The sequence below is a fragment of the Anguilla rostrata genome, chromosome 2, assembly GCF_018555375.3.
Source record: "Anguilla rostrata isolate EN2019 chromosome 2, ASM1855537v3, whole genome shotgun sequence".
NCBI lineage: Eukaryota > Metazoa > Chordata > Actinopteri > Anguilliformes > Anguillidae > Anguilla > Anguilla rostrata.
Window position 1 is genome coordinate 66,601,388 of NC_057934.1, and position 19,829 is coordinate 66,621,216.

Consider the following 19,829-nt stretch of genomic DNA (forward strand, 5'->3'; position numbering starts at 1 on the left):
TTTTTTTCTTTTTTTGGGGGGGGGGGGGGGGTGTGTGTGACTCAGCATAGGGGCACTTTGACGGCCTGTTCCTGTGCAATAGGGGAATTTTTAAAATGGCAGCATATCAGATATATGGAATGCTCCTGCCCTGCTCGTCGTGCCTATGAGGAGAGGCCACACCACGAGAGGCTGCACTCTGGCAGTCTCCCCCGAGCCCGGGCCGTCTGCTCTCCCCTGCACAGCTCACAGATGTGCAGCAGGCATGCCAGTCAGAGCCGTTCCTCTCAGTAAGCCCTGTGCTGTTTCCTCTCAGTGAGCCCTGTGCTGTTTCCTCTCAGTGAGCCCTGTGCTGTTTCCTCTCAGTGAGCCCTGTGCTGCTTCCTCTCAGTGAGCCCTGTGCTGCTTCCTCTCAGTGAGCCCTGTGCTGCTTCCTCTGCAGTGAGCCCTGGGGCTGTTTCGCTCTCAGTGTGCCCTGTGCTGATTTCCTCACAGTAAGCCGTCGTTCCTCCAGAAGCCCTGGCAAGCTTCTCTCAGGACGCCCTGTGCTGTTTCCTCTCAGTAAGCCCTGTGCTGTTTCCTCTCAGTAAGCCCTGCTGCTGCTCCTCTCAGTGAGCCCGGCTGCCTTCCTCTCAGTCCGAGCCCTGTCTGTCTCTCAGTAAGCCCTGTGCTAGCTTCTCTCAGTGAGCCGTTCCTCTCAGTGAGCCCTGTGCTGTTTCCTCAAACGCCGCACGGGGGGGAAAAAAACATACAGGGCTTTGGCCCCCCCCCAGTTTAACACAACAGCGTGAGGCTGAGGGGCTTTTCCGAGCTTTTCATTTCGGCATCAGATGGACCTGCCAGCGCCGCGAAAGGTCTCAACCCCTCCAGGACTCCCCCTACTCCCCCTCCCCCCACCCCCTCCCCCTCCTTCCTTTTCAAAGGTCCCGAAGGACTGTCATCGTCCTTCTAAGTAACTATATAAGCTACTCCCGACGAGGCTTCTGCGGACGGCTGACAATGATCACGTTTGCAGGCCAAATAGATTACAGCCCCCCCCCACCCCTCATTCAGAGCACAGCCTTTAAAATCTGCGCCCAAGTCAGAATGACCACCCAGGGGCTTTAGAAGGCATCCTACCCCCCCCCCCTTTTCACACACCCACCACACCAGCCCTGCAAATCACATTTGATGGAGAAGAGAGGGGGAGAAAGCCGGGTGGGCGGGGGCGGGGGGGTCTGGTTGCTAAGGGGAAACTCCCCCCCCACCCCCCCCTGAGCGGCACAAAAAGTGGACCCATGACCTTTGTGGACGGGTCAAGTTTTATGTTAACGTGATTAGCCATCATTTTGCTAATTGTAATCCGGTTAGGGCCTAACACAATGCTCAATTCCAAACTCCTTTGCACCAATTCATTGCACCTCTTTATAATCATTACCAGAGCGCACATGGCACTGAGAAAACATTACATCACGCACCATGGGTGTTCCGGAGGAACTCTGGCAACCCACACAAAAAAATATTTTTTTTGCTAAATAAAACACGTTTTAACCTAGAAAAAGGCTATTTTTTTGGCTCCAATTTAAACTGTAGCCTTTGAAAGACAAAGCGAGAGCAATCTCCTGTGATGTCAAGACAGGTTCGCTTTCAAATCTTTCTATTGACAGAGCAAAATAACAATTTATTTACTGCTACAGAAGTCAAACAAAGTGCTTGTGTACAGACCGCAATCAGACTTCTAACCTGTAAACAAGCTCTTTGACTGTTACACACCAAACTGCCCAATACTTCCAGCCAAAAAAACAGAACGAACATAATGTGACCGTTTTGAAAAAAATACAGCCTTCAACTTCACTGGAGGGTTCGTTACTCTTTAAAGGTGAAATAATTGGTCTGTGCTGGAGGATCAGAGATAGGATGTTCATCACAGTGCGTTTCATCAGATTTTTACCTCAGGCACGAGCAATTCATACTTAAAACATTGTTTGTGGTCCTATACCATGTCGTGAAAAAGTATTTGCCCGCTTCCTGATTTCCCTCTATTGTTGCATATTTGCCACACTGAACGGTTTCAGATCTTTGGACAAAATGTAACGTTAGACAAAGGGAAACTGTGTAAACACAAAACACAAAAATTGTATACTTTATCACCCCTTCATACTCTGTGGTCATCCACACTGGCTTCCTTCACATTTAAGAAACGCATTTCTGAGCTCAGTTAAATGAAGGCAGTTGGAAGCTAACGGCCAGCTGTTCTGTGGATGCCTCTTCCCCGCAGACACGGAAGTGGAAAGGGTTTCAGGTGCATTTAGGACCTTTAAGGTTTGAGGTGCCCGAGTTAGGGCTGAGGCACACCAAACACAGTGAAACAGAGCTCTAATGTGGGGCTCATATACCCCAATCACACCCTGTCTGTGAATAGGGGAAATCAGTACAATTAACTCACAGGCACCCTCGACCACCAACCCCACCCGCACTCCCCACCCTCCACCCCTCGCCTCCCTTCAAGGGCCCAGACAATTCGGGCCTACTTGAGATGCAAGCCACCTGCAGACCGGAGGGGTGCAGGAACAGTGGCGGGATAAGGAGATTACGGAGGAGAGGAGCTGCCTGAAGGAGCCCAAATGGAGATTAGACCCTGAGAATCCCCCCCCGCCTTCCCCCCCGCCCGTCCGCCCGTCCGTCCCGGGGCTGGGTGGTGCGTACAGGGCTAATCTGCCATCGGAACGGTCCCCCTTTCCCTCTCCAGGGGGAAATGACTCGGTGAAAAGAGCTTCATTTAACTTTCTGAAGACCGCTTCAACTTTTAATTTTGGCCGGGGCAGGCTTAACGGCTATTAAAACAGGCTAATCTATAAGCCTCCTTTTTTTGTCTCCCCAAATTCAAAGCTCTCCTTTCGCTGTAAACTACACTGCAATCGAGCCTCCCTTTCGTCCCCCAGAGGCTTCCACTCATCTGTTTCACCCAGAACCTCTCTTTGGGCCTCTATAAAACCCCACACTGAGCTGCAAGGCTAGGGCTATAAAACCCCACACTGAGCTGCAAGGCTAGGACTATAAAACCCCACACTGAGCTGCAAGGCTAGGGCTATAAAACCCCACACTGAGCCGCAGGTAGGGCTATAAAACCCCACACTGAGCTGCAAGGTTAGGGCTATAAAACCCCACACTGAGCTGCAAGGTTAGGGCTATAAACACCCCACACTGAGCTGCAAGGTTAGGGCTATAAACCCCACACTGAGCTGCAAGGTTAGGGCTATAAAACCCCACACTGAGCTGCAAGGTTAGGGCTATAAAACCCCACACTGAGCTGCAAGGCTAGGGCTATAAAACCCCACACTGAGCTGCAATGTTAGGGCTATAAAACCCCACACTGAGCTGCAAGGTTAGGGCTATAAACCCCCACACTGAGCTGTAAGGTTAGGGCTATAAAACCCCACACTGAGCTGCAAGGCTAGGGCTATAAACCCCCACACTGAGCTGCAAGGCTAGGGCTATAAAACCCCACACTGAGCTGCAAGGTTAGGGCTATAAACCCCCACACTGAGCTGTAAGGTTAGGGCTATAAAACCCCACACTGAGCTGCAAGGCTAGGGCTATAAAACCCCACACTGAGCTGCAAGGCTAGGGCTATAAAACCCCACACTGAGCTGCAAGGCTAGGGCTATAAAACCCCACACTGAGCTGCAAGGCTAGGGCTATAAAACCCCACACTGAGCTGCAAGGTTAGGGCTATAAAACCCCACACTGAGCTGCAAGGCTAGGGCTATAAACCCCCACACTGAGCTGCAAGGTTAGGGCTATAAAACCCCACACACTGAGCTGCAAGGCTAGGGCTATAAAACCCCACACTGAGCCGCAAGGTTAGGGCTATAAAACCCCACACTGAGCTGCAAGGTTAGGGCTATAAAACCCCACACTGAGCTGCAAGGTTAGGGCTATAAACCCCCACACTGAGCTGCAAGGTTAGGGCTATAAAACCCCACACTGAGCTGCAAGGTTAGGGCTATAAAACCCCACACTGAGCTGCAAGGCTAGGGCTATAAAACCCCACACTGAGCTGCAAGGCTAGGGCTATAAAACCCCACACTGAGCTGCAAGGTTAGGGCTATAAAACCCCACACTGAGCTGCAAGGTTAGGGCTATAAAACCCCACACTGAGCTGCAAGGTTAGGGCTATAAAACCCCACACTGAGCTGCAAGGTTAGGGCTATAAAACCCCACACTGAGCCGCTAGGGCTATAAAACCCCACACTGAGGTGCAAGGTTAGGGCTATAAAACCCCACACTGAGCTGCAAGGTTAGAGCTATAAAACCCCACACTGAGCTGCAAGGTTAGGGCTATAAAACCCCACACTGAGCTGCAAGGTTAGGGCTATAAAACCCCACACTGAGCTGCAAGGCTAGGGCTATAAAACCCCACACTGAGCTGCAAGGTTAGGGCTATAAAACCCCACACTGAGCTGCAAGGTTAGGGCTATAAAACCCCCACACTGAGCTGCAAGGTTAGGGCTATAAACCCCACACTGAGCCGCAAGGTTAGGGCTATAAAACCCCACACTGAGCTGCAAGGCTAGGGCTATAAACCCCACACTGAGCTGCAAGGTTAGGGCTATAAAACCCCACACTGAGCCGCAAGGCTAGGGCTATAAAACCCCACACTGAGATGCAAGGTTAGGGCTATAAAACCCCACACTGAGCCGCAAGGCTAGGGCTATAAAACCCCACACTGAGCTGCAAGGCTAGGGCTATAAAACCCCACACTGAGCTGCAAGGTTAGGGCTATAAAACCCCACACTGAGCTGCAAGGTTAGGGCTATAAAACCCCACACTGAGCTGCAAGGTTAGGGCTATAAAACCCCACACTGAGCTGCAAGGCTAGGGCTATAAACCCCCACACTGAGCTGCAAGGTTAGGGCTATAAACCCCCACACTGAGCTGCAAGGCTAGGGCTATAAACCCCCACACTGAGCTGCAAGGCTAGGGCTATAAAACCCCACACTGAGCTGCAAGGCTAGGGCTATAAAACCCCACACTGAGCTGCAAGACTAGGGATATAAACCCCCACACTGAGCTGCAAGGTTAGGGCTATAAAACCCCACACTGAGCTGCAAGGTTAGGGCTATAAAACCCCACACTGAGCTGCAAGGTTAGGGCTATAAAACCCCACACTGAGCTGCAAGGTTAGGGCTATAAACCCCCACACTGAGCTGCAAGGTTAGGGCTATAAACCCCCACACTGAGCTGCAAGGTTAGGGCTATAAAACCCCACACTGAGCTGCAAGGTTAGGGCTATAAAACCCCACACTGAGCTGCAAGGTTAGGGCTATAAAACCCCACACTGAGCCGCAAGGTTAGGGCTATAAAACCCCACACTGAGCTGCAAGGTTAGGGCTATAAACCCCCACACTGAGCTGCAAGGTTAGGGCTATAAACCCCACACTGAGCTGCAAGGTTAGGGCTATAAAACCCCACACTGAGCCGCAAGGCTAGGGCTATAAAATCCCACACTGACCCGCTGACAAAATATGCAATTGTCTGTAGGTTTACATCTATTCATTAATCAAATGTATAAAATAAATTGATATGTCCAATCAACCTAACTTATAAATAGTCACATATTTAAGGCAGTTAAACAGAAAATGTCAAGGGAATACCAAGTTAGTCAGCTTGTTTAGCAATGGGAAGAGAAGCACAGACATACAGGCCTGAGTGTTCTCTATTAAAATGAACTAAATCAGTAGTGATACGTGAAAAGTTAATATAATGTGTAGGCTCTATATAGGACTGTCTGGATTCTATTTTGTTCCACTGATAAAATAATCATTAATGTATGTATTACTTATCAATGGCTAGTTTTACAATGATGACGCAGCCAGCCAGTGCTATTTGAAAATTTGAGTACCAGTCAATCAACTGTACAATCACACAATCTTCTGAATTGTATCTGTCCAATTGTGTAAATCATCCATTCAGTAATCACCTTCGCTCACAGAGAGAGGAGAGTGTGGCGTTTCTGGGCCTACATCAACTGATACATAAACTCTTTCTGACTTTTCGTTAAAAAAACTTGAAGATCGCTGATTAGATGACTTCTATTTATGATGAAAGGCATTTTCTTCCATATAACATAATGGGCCAACTATTTTCACTGTTATGAGCCAAAAGTAATACATCTTTCCCTATGTCCCCCAAGTCCTCACAGGCCTTTGTATTCAAGAATTACAAGAGCAATTAATCAAATCTTTATAATGTCATTTAAATTGTACGTGCCCACAGGGAATATCTCATCTGCTATGCTTTTTGCCTTGCAGGTCTGTTCGAGTATGGGGAAACGTTCACAGTAAAATAAAGAGTGCATTGTCCACGTTCAATAATGAAAAATTACATTCTGTGCAGCCTCTGTACAGTATATAGTGCCTATAGGAGAACCACAGGAGCTATAGACTGAGCACAATATTCCCTTAAAATTCAACGTATTTTTCTTTTTCCAATTTGAGTCGTTTAATTTAATCGAAAGGCCATCACATCAACAGAGAGCGAGTCCTACGGCTCAAATTCTCCCTGAGCAGGCATGTTCGGTCAGAGTCAGAGGGGAAGAGCGATTCTTTTCCGGAAGACATCTATCACTATCTATCACGGGCGTGTTTCCCCGGGTGACCGGGGCGGTTCGGTTCTGGTTCAGGTCCGGTTCAGGTCCGGCTCAGCGTCTTTCCGCCTGCTGCAGTCACGCTAGCCACGCCGCGCCCTGGAGCTGGAGCCCGGAGGATACGGGGCCCCTCCCTCCCTCCCTCCCTCCCTTCAGCGGAGCTGACCCCTGCCAGGGCCCCGCCCGCACCTGTTCCTGTCTGCAGCGCGGCAGCCAAACACAAAAGGGGTGCGGAGTGTGTATGTGCGCCGTCCACCAGTACCCCTGCACACACACACACGCACGCACACCTATACACATGCACGCACACACACACACTCACACATACAGACGCACACACATGCACGCAGTCACGTGTGCATGCACACACGCACGCACACGCACACGTGCGCTATCCACTAGTACCCCTCCACACACACACATGCATGTGCACACACACACGCATACAGACACACACACATGCACGCACGCACACACACACACACACACACACACACGGACACACACATGGTCAGACACACACACGCATGCATGCACAGACACACACACGCACATGCACATGGACACACACACGCACAGACACACACACGCACATGCACACACATACCCACACATGCACACTCACTGAGAGCCCCCATTCACTCTGCACACAAGAGGACTGGCGGAAAACAAAAGCTTCCAGTTCCTTAATTAAGTCAAAACTGATGGAAGGCTCTGAGAACCGCTCGGCTTACACCATCGGAGCGAGCGTCCATCGCATCAGCTGCAGCGAACGCCTCCCTCTCTCACGCCTTCCATAAATCCCCAGCGTCTAATACCACCCCCCCCCCCCCCAAAAAAAAAGTCTGACACCAACCCCTCGGCGCTTCCCTCTCCTTCCCCTCTCCCGCCTCTCACTCTCTCACTCGTTCTTTCCCCCTCTCTCTCTCTCTTTCAGTGCTCTTCTGGGTTAAAGCCTTTATTCCTGGCTTATTAAAACAGGAAAACAAAGGCTCTTCTCATGTGTCTTGGAGAAGCCCCCTTTACTCGAGAGTCTGAGATCCATTCCTTAACTCTCTCTGCCCGGCGCAGAGACGGGGCTCTCAGCCCCTCCCCCTCTCTCATCTCATTAACATTTCCATGCGGGATTAGAGAGAGCATTAGAAATTAATGGTGTTGCTGAGAATCCCACAGCCCCACAAGAGGAAGTGCATTTGCTATTTTCACTCACCCCCCCCCCCCCCTCTGTCCTTCTTCCCCCGAAAAACCCTAAAAGAAGCACTCACCTCGCATTACCATTCAGTGAAAAATAAAAAAAGGGCCCTGTTGATAAAACAGTAGCACCAGCTCAGCTCCAGGGCCTGGTCTCCCTAATTCTGCCGGGTGAAGTAGGCTCTTCAGCTCCCCCATAAAGAAACAAACTGCGCTATCAGTAAATAGATTAAGCTCTGCTACAGCATGACGTCTGCAGGCTAAGGCTAAAGATACCGGATTACATTTCGACAGAGATCTGAGACTTTAATTCAGGTGGTCACCGCGTTCAGCATCACCTTCTCCATGCTCAACTGGGCAAATAATTAAGATTTCTTCCCCAACCAGACAGAAATTGTTTTTCAGCAATTTTTCCTGTTTTTATTCTAAAGGATTTATATATTGACAGAGGGAAGCGCAGCAGGACAAACATTAAATCGCTGAGATAACTCCGGGAGCCTTCGACGGCAGAAAATGCCTGGAAGGAACTTCGACACATTTACAAAAAAAAAAAAAAAGTATGCGAAATATGCCCTGTGGCGTAAAATGCCCCCGTTCCCACGTAGGGAAGGCGTTTGAGTGAAGACACAACACACGCCTCCGACAGATCAACAAGGGCTTCGAAAATAAACACCGCTTCAGCCCAGGAATCATAAACACGCAGCAAGAGGCCTTCCCAAACAGATCTGCGGCATGCTCCATTTTCAATTCTTTCTCCGGCAGAGACAAAGGCAAGTGTCAAACAAAGTGAGAGAGAGAGAGAGAGAGAGAGAGAGAGAGAGAAAGAGGAGGGCAAGAAAAGGAGGAATGGAGGGGGGGGAAAGAGAGGGGAGGTGGGAGCAAATAAGAGAGGGGGAATTTTCCATTCAGCAAGCCCCCCCCCCCCCTCACAGAATACATTAATATGGTTAAGGACTGGCACTGCAGAGGAATACTCAGGCCTGGGACAATGCGCGGAGTCACTCTGGGTTCTGGGATCTTCAAACAAACCCCGGCTGGGCGTCATGGGGACCAGGAAGTGGAATTAAGCGTTGTATTAGCTGACCTTCGCCTCGCTGTTTCCCCAAATTTGACTGCCTGAGCCGCGGCTCGCCCGTTTCCCGGCGCGACGATGCCGGCGGCGTTTCCCGTGGCGACGCGGGCCGGCCTGGTTTTCACCGGGCAAATAGAGCCCGGGCCCCTCTGTCCGCTCTGTCCCACACATTACATTACATTACAGGCTTTTAGCAGACGCTCTTATCCGGATGATACAGCTGGATACATGCTGGAGCAATGCAGGTTAAGTACTTTGCTCAAGGGCACAACGGCAGTGTCCTACCGGGGAATCGAACCTGCAACATTTAGGTTACAAGACCAACTCCTTAGCCATTATACTACACTGCCGCCTAACACACTCCCTGACCCACTGAACCTCTTCCTGCGCACTGTGCCGCCGCGCTTTGGGGGGGGGGGATGTTGGCGCAGGGGTGAGTGGTAAGGCAGGCGAGATTAGCTGTGCCATCCCACCACCTGTCTCCTGCACCGCAATCAGCTCAAGCTCTAGCGGCATGCGGCACCAGTCGGCACGTGAGCGCGAGGGAGTTCTAGCGGGTCCTGGGCTCTTCCTCTGCCGCGTCCCTGCCAGTGCCTTAGGCTGCCTGTGGCTGCCGTTGTCTGAGTACCACGCTCCATACAAAATCTAAAATTGATTGATTGATTGAGAAGCACGGACCACGCCCTTAAAGCTTCGCCGATGGCCTCGGTATCGATCGCCGATCAGCCACGGCTCTCTGCCGATTCGTCCAGCTAAACCTCAAAAAAAAAAAAAAAAAAGTCTCTAACACCAGCCAAGACTTCTCTTATTAAGTCTGACGCTTCCCGCGAAACGATTATCAAACCTAAACAAGCCGTCACCCCCCCCCCCCTTTCTCTGGGAATTCTCTCCCAGCATGCCCCCTTGCTTCCCAGCTGGCAGCTCCCCTCCTCTCCACGGAGACGCAGCCTTGGGGGGGGGGGGGGGTCACGTTACACCCCGGCCGGGACGCCGTTCGCTGCACAGTCCCCGTGCCAGCCCTCCCAACATTTATTTTTGTGTAATTAAACGGCGATATGTGCTTGGCAGCGTTGGCGTCCGTCTCTCTGGCCCACCGGGCAGCGCCCCCCCCACCCCCCCCCCCCCTCCCCCCCTCCTCAGCGCGCGCGTGGTGCTTACGCGCCCGGGCGGATGATGGATGGGGCTGGCCGGCCTCTCCGGCCCCCGCGGAGGCGCTGCAGACCAGGCCCCCCCCCCTCATCCCGCTCACCCCGTCAGCGAGGGGGAAACAGAACCCCGACCCCGTCCCGCAGCCGAACACACTCACTCACCCCCAAAAGCGCCTGTTTTACTGGAGCACGGACACACAGTCGCGACCCGTCCCCGTGCAGCCAGGCCTGGCGGAGGAGCTGCATACGGCTGGATCACCACGACACCGAGCGGCCTGCGCACATCACCTGATTACTCACGCAGAGCAGCCGGGCAGAGCGACACGGTCTGCTTCTCCTCCAGCACTGCTCCTGAACACCGCTCCTGAATACTGCACCTGAACACTGCTCCAGAACACTGCTCCTGAACACTGCTCCTGAACACTGCTCCTGAACACCGCTCCTGAACACTGCTCCTGAATACCGCTCCTGAACACTGCTCCTGAACACTGCTCCTGAACACCGCTCCTGAACACTGCTGCTCCAGAACACTGCTCTGGAATACTGCTCCTGAACACTGCTCCTGAACACTGCTCCTGAACACTGCTCCTGAACACTGCTCCTGAATACTGCTCCTGAATACTGCTCCTGAACACTGCTCTTGAATACTGATCCTGAACGCTGCTCCTGAACACTGCTCCTGAGCCGTCGAGACCAGCGCTACCCTCGTTAATGTCACTTTCCCAAGGCTGGGGATTTACTGAGTACGACACACAGACTCCCAAACCTGCCAAGTCTTAAAACTGAAGGCCTGGGTCTGGTACCGCCATTACCGCCTGCGTGTCGCCTCTGCTCTCGCTGGTCCCTGTGCGCCTGCCAGACTGCACTGAATGGAGACAGAGGGGGGGAAAGGCACTGGAACAACCCGTAGCCCAGCCGTCCCGTCAGGTTTATAAGGGCTGGGTTATTAATGCAGAGCAGATCAAACGGGGAGCCATCCCCCTCAAACCCGAACCTGCGATCGGGGGGAGAGAAAGGCGAGGCTCTTACCGCAGTTGGCCGACTTGGTCTCCACCAGCTTAACCCTTCGCGTCTCGTTGCGGATCCTGTCGTCGGTCTTGTCCACCAGGCGCGCCACGTCGTCGATGATTTCTGCCGGGAAGAAGAGAGGGAGAAGAGAAAAGAAAAAAAAAAAAAACAGAGAATGAATGAAACAGCCGGCGGTGCTGGATCCAGAGCTTTAAACCCCGCCTCCTCCTCTGGCCTCCAGGCGCTAATGAAGTTAGCCGTCCCGCACACAGCAGGGGAAAGGGAACAGTGCCTGACCCAGCGGCAGCCTCAAAAAGCACAGCAGGCCAGAGGAGAGCCCTGAATGGGAACGTGTGACCCCCCCCCCCCCCCCCCCCCCGAATGTGTGCTGCCTTCAATAAGCACGGGCCTGGGCACTGCCACAGGTGGGTCTAACACTGAAGAGTAACCGTACAGCAGGAAGACTGGGGCTCAGAGAAACCGCAACCACGCTCAGGACAGCCAGAGGCCGCCATTTGTACCCGACACCGGCCTGCCGCGCCCGGCGGTGCTCAGTAGCAGAGCTGAACGAGCGCTGGGGTGTTCAGAGGAGACGGGCGGCCCTCGAACCGCGTGGCGGGGGTTTGTTTCAGCCTGGGGGGGGGGGGTTTGCGTGTTGAGTTGAGTGTTGAAAGGGAAAGCGTTTATAGGCAGTCGGTGTGTTCAGTGGAGTCAGTGATTGGGTGATTTCAGGTGGAGATTATGGATCCTATACAGCTGTCTAAAGAACTGAGTTCGTGCTCACTGGAGCTGCTGGTGTTACAGAATGGGGGGGGGGGGGGGCTCGTGTGTTCAGTGATGGATAAGCCACAGTAGCTGCTCACCAGATCAGAGAGCATCGGCAGGGGTGGATTACAGACAGCGAGGCCAAACGTGGTCCTCCACATGTTGCTCATCACCATACTGGTCACCGCAACACTGATCTTTACCTTACTGATGATCCACACACTGATCTTTACCATACTGATGATCCACACACTGATCATTACCATACTGATGATCCACACACTGATCATTACCATACTGATGATCCACACGCTGATCTTTACCACATTGATGATCCACACACTGATCATTGCCATACTGATGATCCACACACTGATCATTGCCATACTGATGATCCACACACTGATCTTTACCACACACTAATTACCTACACACTGGTCATCACCACCCCTCCCCCCCCAAGTTAGCTGGCTCTGAGGTTGGCAGCAGGCCACACACAGGACATTGGGGGGGGGGGGGTCTTGAACATTTCAACAGCACTTCTCATGAAAGCAGAAGGAAGCATGTGTGACCTAAAAAAGAATGTTATAAATATCACGGTACATTGCATTTTTGAACTTAACAAAGTTATCCGTTGCCATTTAAAAACGTAATTTGCCTGCATGGTTCTTTTAAAAACAGTATTGATGAAAGGCTCTTTCTTTCCAGCGGCCTCTCAAGATTTTTTTAAAGTTTTTTTTTATGTCCCTGGTACAGCATGAACAACGAAATAAACCAAAAAATTGTCAAACAGAACCCTGAAAAAAATCCCCACCAATATAAACTCCATTCAGATATCCACCACCAGCTAGCTGGATGTTTGTCAGTAGGAAGGGGAAGTATGGCTTTCTTCTGCTAGAGCCCTCCTTTTGCCAACTCAAACAAGCTTCTCGGGCTAAGAAACAACCTGTTTCTGGAGCTGGAGGAGGGAAAAAAAAAAAAAAAAAAAAAAACCCTTGCATTTTGAAAAATCTGGTCACTGACACAAATACAGCCACCGGAGTGCTGTACTGGCCATTCCAACCAATGGCTGCGCGTCAGGCCAGAGCTCGTAGTGTGGGCAGATTATAGTCAAGACGCTGCACAAACCTAATCGTTTCCTTTCAAGGGCAACAAAACGATGATTCGTATTCATTTTAACGGCGGACGAAAACGGGTCGCGCTGTCGGGCTGTGACCTGGAGGTGAACTCAAAGAGCGGGAAAGGCCATGTTGTGGATAATTGGCATGTCACGAGATGGGGGAGTGAGGAGGGAGGGGAGGGGAGGGGGAATTGAGACAAGGTGAGGCAACCCTGCGAGGGCTTCAGAACTCTTGTCCCCGGAGATGCCCGTCAACCACCACCATACGGCAACCATTTTGGAGAAAGACATCAGGAGGAGCCACAGGGGGGGCAGCTGTGCCGGGGGACGGGCCGGTTTCGGGTCTCCTGGAAACTGCACGTGGAATGCACTGGCTTTCATAAAAACAAAAATGCCCCCCTCCCTCAATCACCCCCGTACCCTTCTGCCCCAACACCCTGTTACTCTGACAGCTTAATTCTCCGTTTCCTAACGTAGTGCTTATTCAGACATGGGGCAGTTGCTCTTTTTGGATTTTGACCTGCATGTCACCCTCACCACAGCACAAGGCCTTACAGGAAAAGGTGATTTATTTTCAGCATTATTACGCTGGATGACCCACAAACCCCACAGCATGGGAAAGCACAGACACACGCACACACACACATACACACACACACACACACACATACACACGCACACACAGCACACACGCACACATACATACACACACACACAAACACACACGCACGCACACACACTCAGACACACACACATACATACACACATGCACGCACACATGCAGACATACACATGCACACGTGCAGACATACACACACACACTCACACACACACACACACACACACACACACACACAAGCATTGCCTATAGCTGTGGCCCACTCCATTGCCGGGACAGGCAGGAAGCTGGCACAATGCCCCTCCCCACACCCAGCACAGGACATCCCATCACCTAAAAAAAGAGACCAGTGCTGAAGCCTGCCATCACCCCATCGCTCTCCCCCAACAAAAAGTGACAAGGACACAGCCTGACACAGGCCTGACACACAGGCCTGGGACACAGCCTGACACCCAGCCTGACACACAGGCCTGGGACAGTCACTGCGCTGAGCAGAGCAGCACGCTGCCGCCTGGCTCCAGCTACAGAGAGCATCTGTACAGTACATACAGCAGCACACTATCACAGCCAGCAGCCCTGCAACACTACACACACTGGAGCACACAGACACACACTGGAGCAGATAAACAGACACGCTGGGGCAGATAGACAGACACACTGGGGCAGATAGACACAGACTGGGGCAGATAAGTGTACAGTGGGGCAGATAGGTGAAAAGGTGATACCCACAATGGAATGTACAGTAGACACACAAAACAACAAAGGAATACCAACCCATGCCTGCACCAACTTTACTGCACACATCACCTCAACGCGTTCTGAACCCACACACCCCCCAGAACACACTGTATACATCTAAAACAATTAGAAACAATCTAGAGGAGAACCACCAATCAAACGACTGCAGAGGTTCAGGAAACACAAATCCGAAGGCCAAAAAAAACGATGAACTGAGGGGGGGCAAGTGAAAGCAAGTCAGCGGAGACGCGGGTAAAACAAACAGCGCGGAGCGCGCTCAGTGCGATCACGCCCGCGACGACGCCTTAATCGCCCTCTCAGGTGCCCGTCTGTCAGCGCTATAATCAGGAGCGTCTAGACTGTCTCCGCCGGAATTACTCCGCTCACTAATTACACCCAGGCGTTTAAAAAAAATAAATAAAAAAGTGTTGTTCTTTATGTTAATGCCCTTTGTTTTCCTTGTATTATCGTCACGGTTTTTTTGCGTGAGAAACGCTAAACAGACAGGCGTTTAGGGACTGAGCACACACCCGTGTGATGTTCGGCAGCAGCGGAGCGTAAAGCACCGACATACCAACGCGGGAAAACGCGCGGCAGACGAAGCAGAACGCCGCCACAGGAACGCCGCGCGCCCAACGAACGGAGCGGAATGAACGAGGCGGTCCCGCCGCTCGGCGCGTCTGTCCCCGCCGTTTCCTGTCTGGAGAGGAAGAGGCGAGGCACTGAAGAGGGGGTGGGGGGTGGGGGGCTTCTCTTCCTTCACTGGCTCTCGTCTCCTGACTGTCCTGTTGCTCTGACCGTCCCCATCACCGGTGGAGCTGAGGGAGGGGGGCTGCTGGAGCCGGGGGGGACGGGGGGGGGCGGGGCAGGGGTTTGGGGTCCTGGGGGGTGCTCATGTTCGTGTGTGGCAGGAGGGCACAGCTGGGTTTTTATTTAGCCAGGCCGAAGGCTCAGACGGTTCCCTCAGGATGCTGAACCCAGCGCTTGAGGCCGAAGGACGCTTCCTGACTCCGCGCGAGGTTGCCTGGCAACGCTCCGCCCGCTGCGTGTGACTCACAGGACCGGGCCGGCTCAGGAAGGCACCGATAGGACGCAGATGTGTTCCCGAGCGACGGCCCATCTGCACCTTGGTTTTTTTTGTTTCTTCTCCTCCTTTTTTTGCCACCATTGTTGTGACCGCATGGCCTGAGCCTTTGAGGAAGTAACGGGTGGACTGTCAGGCTTCCATACGCTGCAGTGCCCTTAAAAGCAGGAAGAGCTGGACCCTGCGATCCCAGTGGTGGGGAAGGAGGTCATGTGACAGGAGGCTTGACTGAGTGAAGCGTGGGGAAGGGCTGGCTCAGGTGGAGGGATCTTTTGCTCTGTTCTGGGCGGGACGTCCCGCACACTTCCCGGCCATTGGGACGCGGGACCAGAGTGCGGCCAGCGTCAGCGCCCCCTGCAGGCGAGCAAGGCGACGCTCACAGCCTGCACGCAGACAGCCGAAACGGCAGCGTCACGTCAGGACCTCCAGCCTCGAGCAGCAGCAGCTCACCCTCCAGGGCTGGGGAGGGGGGGAACAGGCCCCCCTGCAGCCTCTGACAGCGGGAATTCAGCCAGAGTGAGTTCCCCTGGAGGGAGTGCCACCCCCGTGCCCGCTCCACCACAAGCAAACCCTCTGGCCTGCAGACGCCCGATCTCGCCATGGCGGCACAGCGGCGCCTTCACGCGCTCCAAGACCACGCCCGTTTATTACAGGACCCCTTCCCATGGTGCACCTCCCCGAGACCAGCTCGTTTTCCTACGGGCCTGATCACAAACCGCCCGGCGCTGACTCTGTCGCACTTACTCAAACCGTTTCTCCCGTCTCCCAGGGATACACGGGGGGGGGGGAGCTCTGCCCGGCCCACACCGCCGCAGCTGTCACTGATTGGCCCAGAGCAGGACCGCCGTCTGCCAATGAAAACAGCATCTCCGGCGTAACTGTGACTTCACTGGACCCAGATGCGCTCGCTCTGCATTATGATATAACGCAGGCAATTACTATTATTTACAAGACGCTGTGAGTTTTCGGTCCCGTACTTTTTCACCGTGACCGAGGTAAACACAGTTGCCCGGACGACCGGTCAGAGGATCAGCGCAACCCAAGTTTCTGCTGATTATTTACAAGATAATAAACCCCCCAATAAACCTGGAGGACTGTGGCTGATAAAAACCAAAGCACAGTGTTGGTGGCGGGGGCTTGACTAAACCCCCAGTCCCCCCCCACCTTAAAAACTTCTGGAAAGATGAAGGAAAAAATAATGACATTTTCATCTTTAATCAATCATCCGGTGACGCAAAAAAAAAAAAATTTTAACAGGCGCGGAGCCCGGGACGTTTAACGGCTCTGTAACGCGACACAAACGGCGGTAATTGCGGTAATAAGCTCACGAGCGGTGGAACGCTAGGCGGGCCTCCAGCTCACCCCGCCAGCAGGGCCCGTCACACGCCTCTGGCGTTATTTAACGGGACTTGGCCGTCACGCCACCCAGCGCGTTCCAGGGACAGGGGAGTCCCAAAAGTCCCAAAAGTGTGAGTTACGCCCCTGCTGCTGGAGCGGTCCAGGGTACAGCACGGCCTGTCCTGTCCCACTCAGCAGCCTGGGTGGCTGCCTGCTGATTCCCACTGCAGGCACAGGGGCCAAGGTTACATACAGGGGCCAGAGTTACATACAGGGGCCACGGTTACACACAGGGGCCAGAGTTACACACAGGGGCCAGAGTCACACACAGGGGCCAGAGTCACACACAGGGGCCAGAGTCACACACAGGGGCCAGAGTTACACACAGGGGCCAGAGTTACATACAGGGGCCACGGTTACACACAGGGGCCATAGTCATACACACAGGGTCCAGAGTCACACACAGGGGCCACAGTCTCACACACAGGGGCCGACACCAGGCTCACACACACAGGCCAGAGCACAAGGCCCAGTCCCCAGGCCAGACACACCACACCACCCCAGCACCCAGAACCCCACCCCCACCCCAGTCCCCAGAAGAAATCTATGATTCTCACCCTTCAGAGCCTCCTGCTTGTCAGCAGCGTTTTAACTGAGGGAAGCCCTGTCTGGGTTCAGCAGCAGTAAGTAAATGTTGAACGGGAGGGACAGAGGACGGCATTAAGGGAGTGTGGGAGGTGAAGAGGGGATGAAACGAGCCCTTTTGGGGAGGCGATAGCACGGCTCCTTATCTGGCGGGGCCTCTGACTCCCAGCATGCCCTCTGCCCCTGGGCGCGTGTCGCTGCTCAGCCGCTGGACTCGTGCCGCAGCGCTGGACTTTGGGAGCAGATAAGATTAGACTATCGCTCCCTGCCCCCGTCGGCCAGGTCTGGAGGGAGGAGCCCGGGGTCAAGACGACCTCCCCCCCACCACCCCCCTCTCACACTCACCCTCACCCCCCTCCCATCCCGCACCCTCACCCCCTCCCATACTGCACCCTCACTCCCTGTCCACACCCTGCACCCTCACCCCCTTCTCACACCGCACCCTCACCCCCTATCCCAACACTTCACCCTCACCCCCTGTCCCCACCCTGCGCCCTCACTCGGCTTGCCTGGTTCGGCTCCGCGCGGCATGGCGGCGAAGCCCCAATAATGCAGGAGACCCAGGACAGGCGGGAGACCCAGGACACGCCGGAGACCCAGGACACGCCGGAGACCCAGGACACCCCGGAGACCCAGGACAGGCGGGAGACCCAGGACACGCGGGAGCCGGTGGCGTGACTCTCCGCGGGACAGCCGCACGGATCACACAGGACTGATAAAGGCGAGCCAGAGCTCCATATAACACAGCGGCTCGGCCTGGGGGCAGGCCTGACTAAAGACCAGCTCGAGATCTAAAGACCGGGCCTCCCTGAGAAAGTGGAAGACCTCTGTCTGTGCAGGTCTCGGGGAAGAGAGTGCAGTGTGTGTGTGTGTGTGTGTGTGTGTGTGTGTGTGTGTGAGTGTGTGAGTGTGTGATAGCATGTTTGTGTGTGCATGTGTGTGTGTGCGTACATGCATGCGTGCATGTATGTGTGTGTGTGTGTCTGCGTGTGTGTGTTTGTGTGTGCAAGTGTGTGAGCATGTTTGTGTGTGCATGTGTGTGTGTGTATGTGCATGCGTGCATGTATGTGTGTGTGTGTGTGTGTGTGTGTGTATGTGCATGCGTGCATGTATGTGTGTGTGTGTGTCTGCGTGTGTGTATGTGTGTGTGTGTGTGTATGTATGTGTGTGTGAGTGTGTGTGTGTGTGTGTGTGTGTGTGTGTGTGTTTGTGTGTGTGTGTGTGTGAGTGTGTGTGTGCGTGTGTGTGCGTGTGTGTGGGCCACAGTCTCACACAGGGGCCAGAGTTACACACAGGGGCCAGAGTTACACACAGGGGCCACAGTTACACACAGGGGCCACGGTTACACACAGGGGCCACAGGCACACACACAGAAGCCAGAGTAACACACAGGGGCCACAGTCTCACACACAGAGGCCAGAGTTACACACAGGGGCCACGGTTACACACAGGGGCCACAGGCACACACACAGAAGCCAGAGTAACACACAGGGGCCACAGTCTCACACACAGAGGCCAGAGTTACACACAGGGGCCACAGTCTCACACACAGGGGCCAGAGTTACACACAGGGGCCAGAGTCACACACACAGAGGCCAGAGTTACACACAGGGGCCACAGTCACACACAGGAGCCAGAGTTACATACAGGGGCCACAGTCACACACACAGCAGCCACAGCCAGCACAACCCTCCCCCCCCCCCCCACCCCAGTCCCCAGAAGATAATTCTACTGATTCTCACACCTTCCAGGAGCCTCCTGCTTGTCAGCAGCGTTTTAACTGAGGGAAGCCCTGCCTGGGTTCAGCAGCAGTGTGTGCGTGTGTGTGTTTGTGTGTGTGTGTGTGAGTGTGTGTGTGCGTGTGTGTGCGTGTGTGTGTTTGTGTGTGTGTGTGTGTGTGTGTGTGCGTGTGTGTGTGTGTGCGTGTTTGTGTGTGTGTGTTTGTGTGTGCGTGTGTGTGTGCATGTTTGTGTGTGTGCGTGTGTGTGTGCGTGTAAGTGTGTGCGTGTTTGTGTGTGCATGTGTGTACATGCACAATAACTCACTCCCCTGGCCCAGTGCAGTGTGAAATCTCCAGCACACTTCCACTGCGCATCTGGTGGTCAGAAGCCCCCGTGCAGCTGAGCGGATTAGTTCTGGAACGGGGGGCCAGTGCCCTGAGATTCCACCGCCCTCCCCCTCAGTAACGGGGCCCCCAGCATGCCCCCCGGGGACCCATCACTTCCCCACCGCCAAAACGAATAGCACCCCACTTATTTATTGCTTCGAAGGCAGGGCTTCCCCCGCTTGTTTGTACTTCAAAGGCGAGCTCTTCCCCAGCGTCCCGAGCCCCGCCCCGCCCCGGCACCTGCACCTGGAGCAGAGGGGAGTCCACCCAGGACCCTGCCTGAATTAGGGAGGACATGCCAGAGGTCAGGGAAGCTTAGGCCGTGCAACTAAAAACCAGCAAAACCCCCGTCCCCCCCTCAACCAGGTGTTCAGGTGGAACAGACAG

General features: G+C 53.7%; 1 protein-coding gene across 1 annotated transcript in view; it reads right to left on the minus strand.

Annotated features, from left to right (window-relative positions):
* Positions 1–19,829, minus strand: part of stx8 (syntaxin 8) — a 55,742-nt gene that overhangs the window by 4,228 nt on the left and 31,685 nt on the right. The window contains exon 7 of the mRNA XM_064324144.1: positions 11,048–11,149. Within this exon, the coding sequence (XP_064180214.1) occupies positions 11,048–11,149 (102 nt within the window). The remainder of the gene's footprint in view (positions 1–11,047; positions 11,150–19,829) is intronic.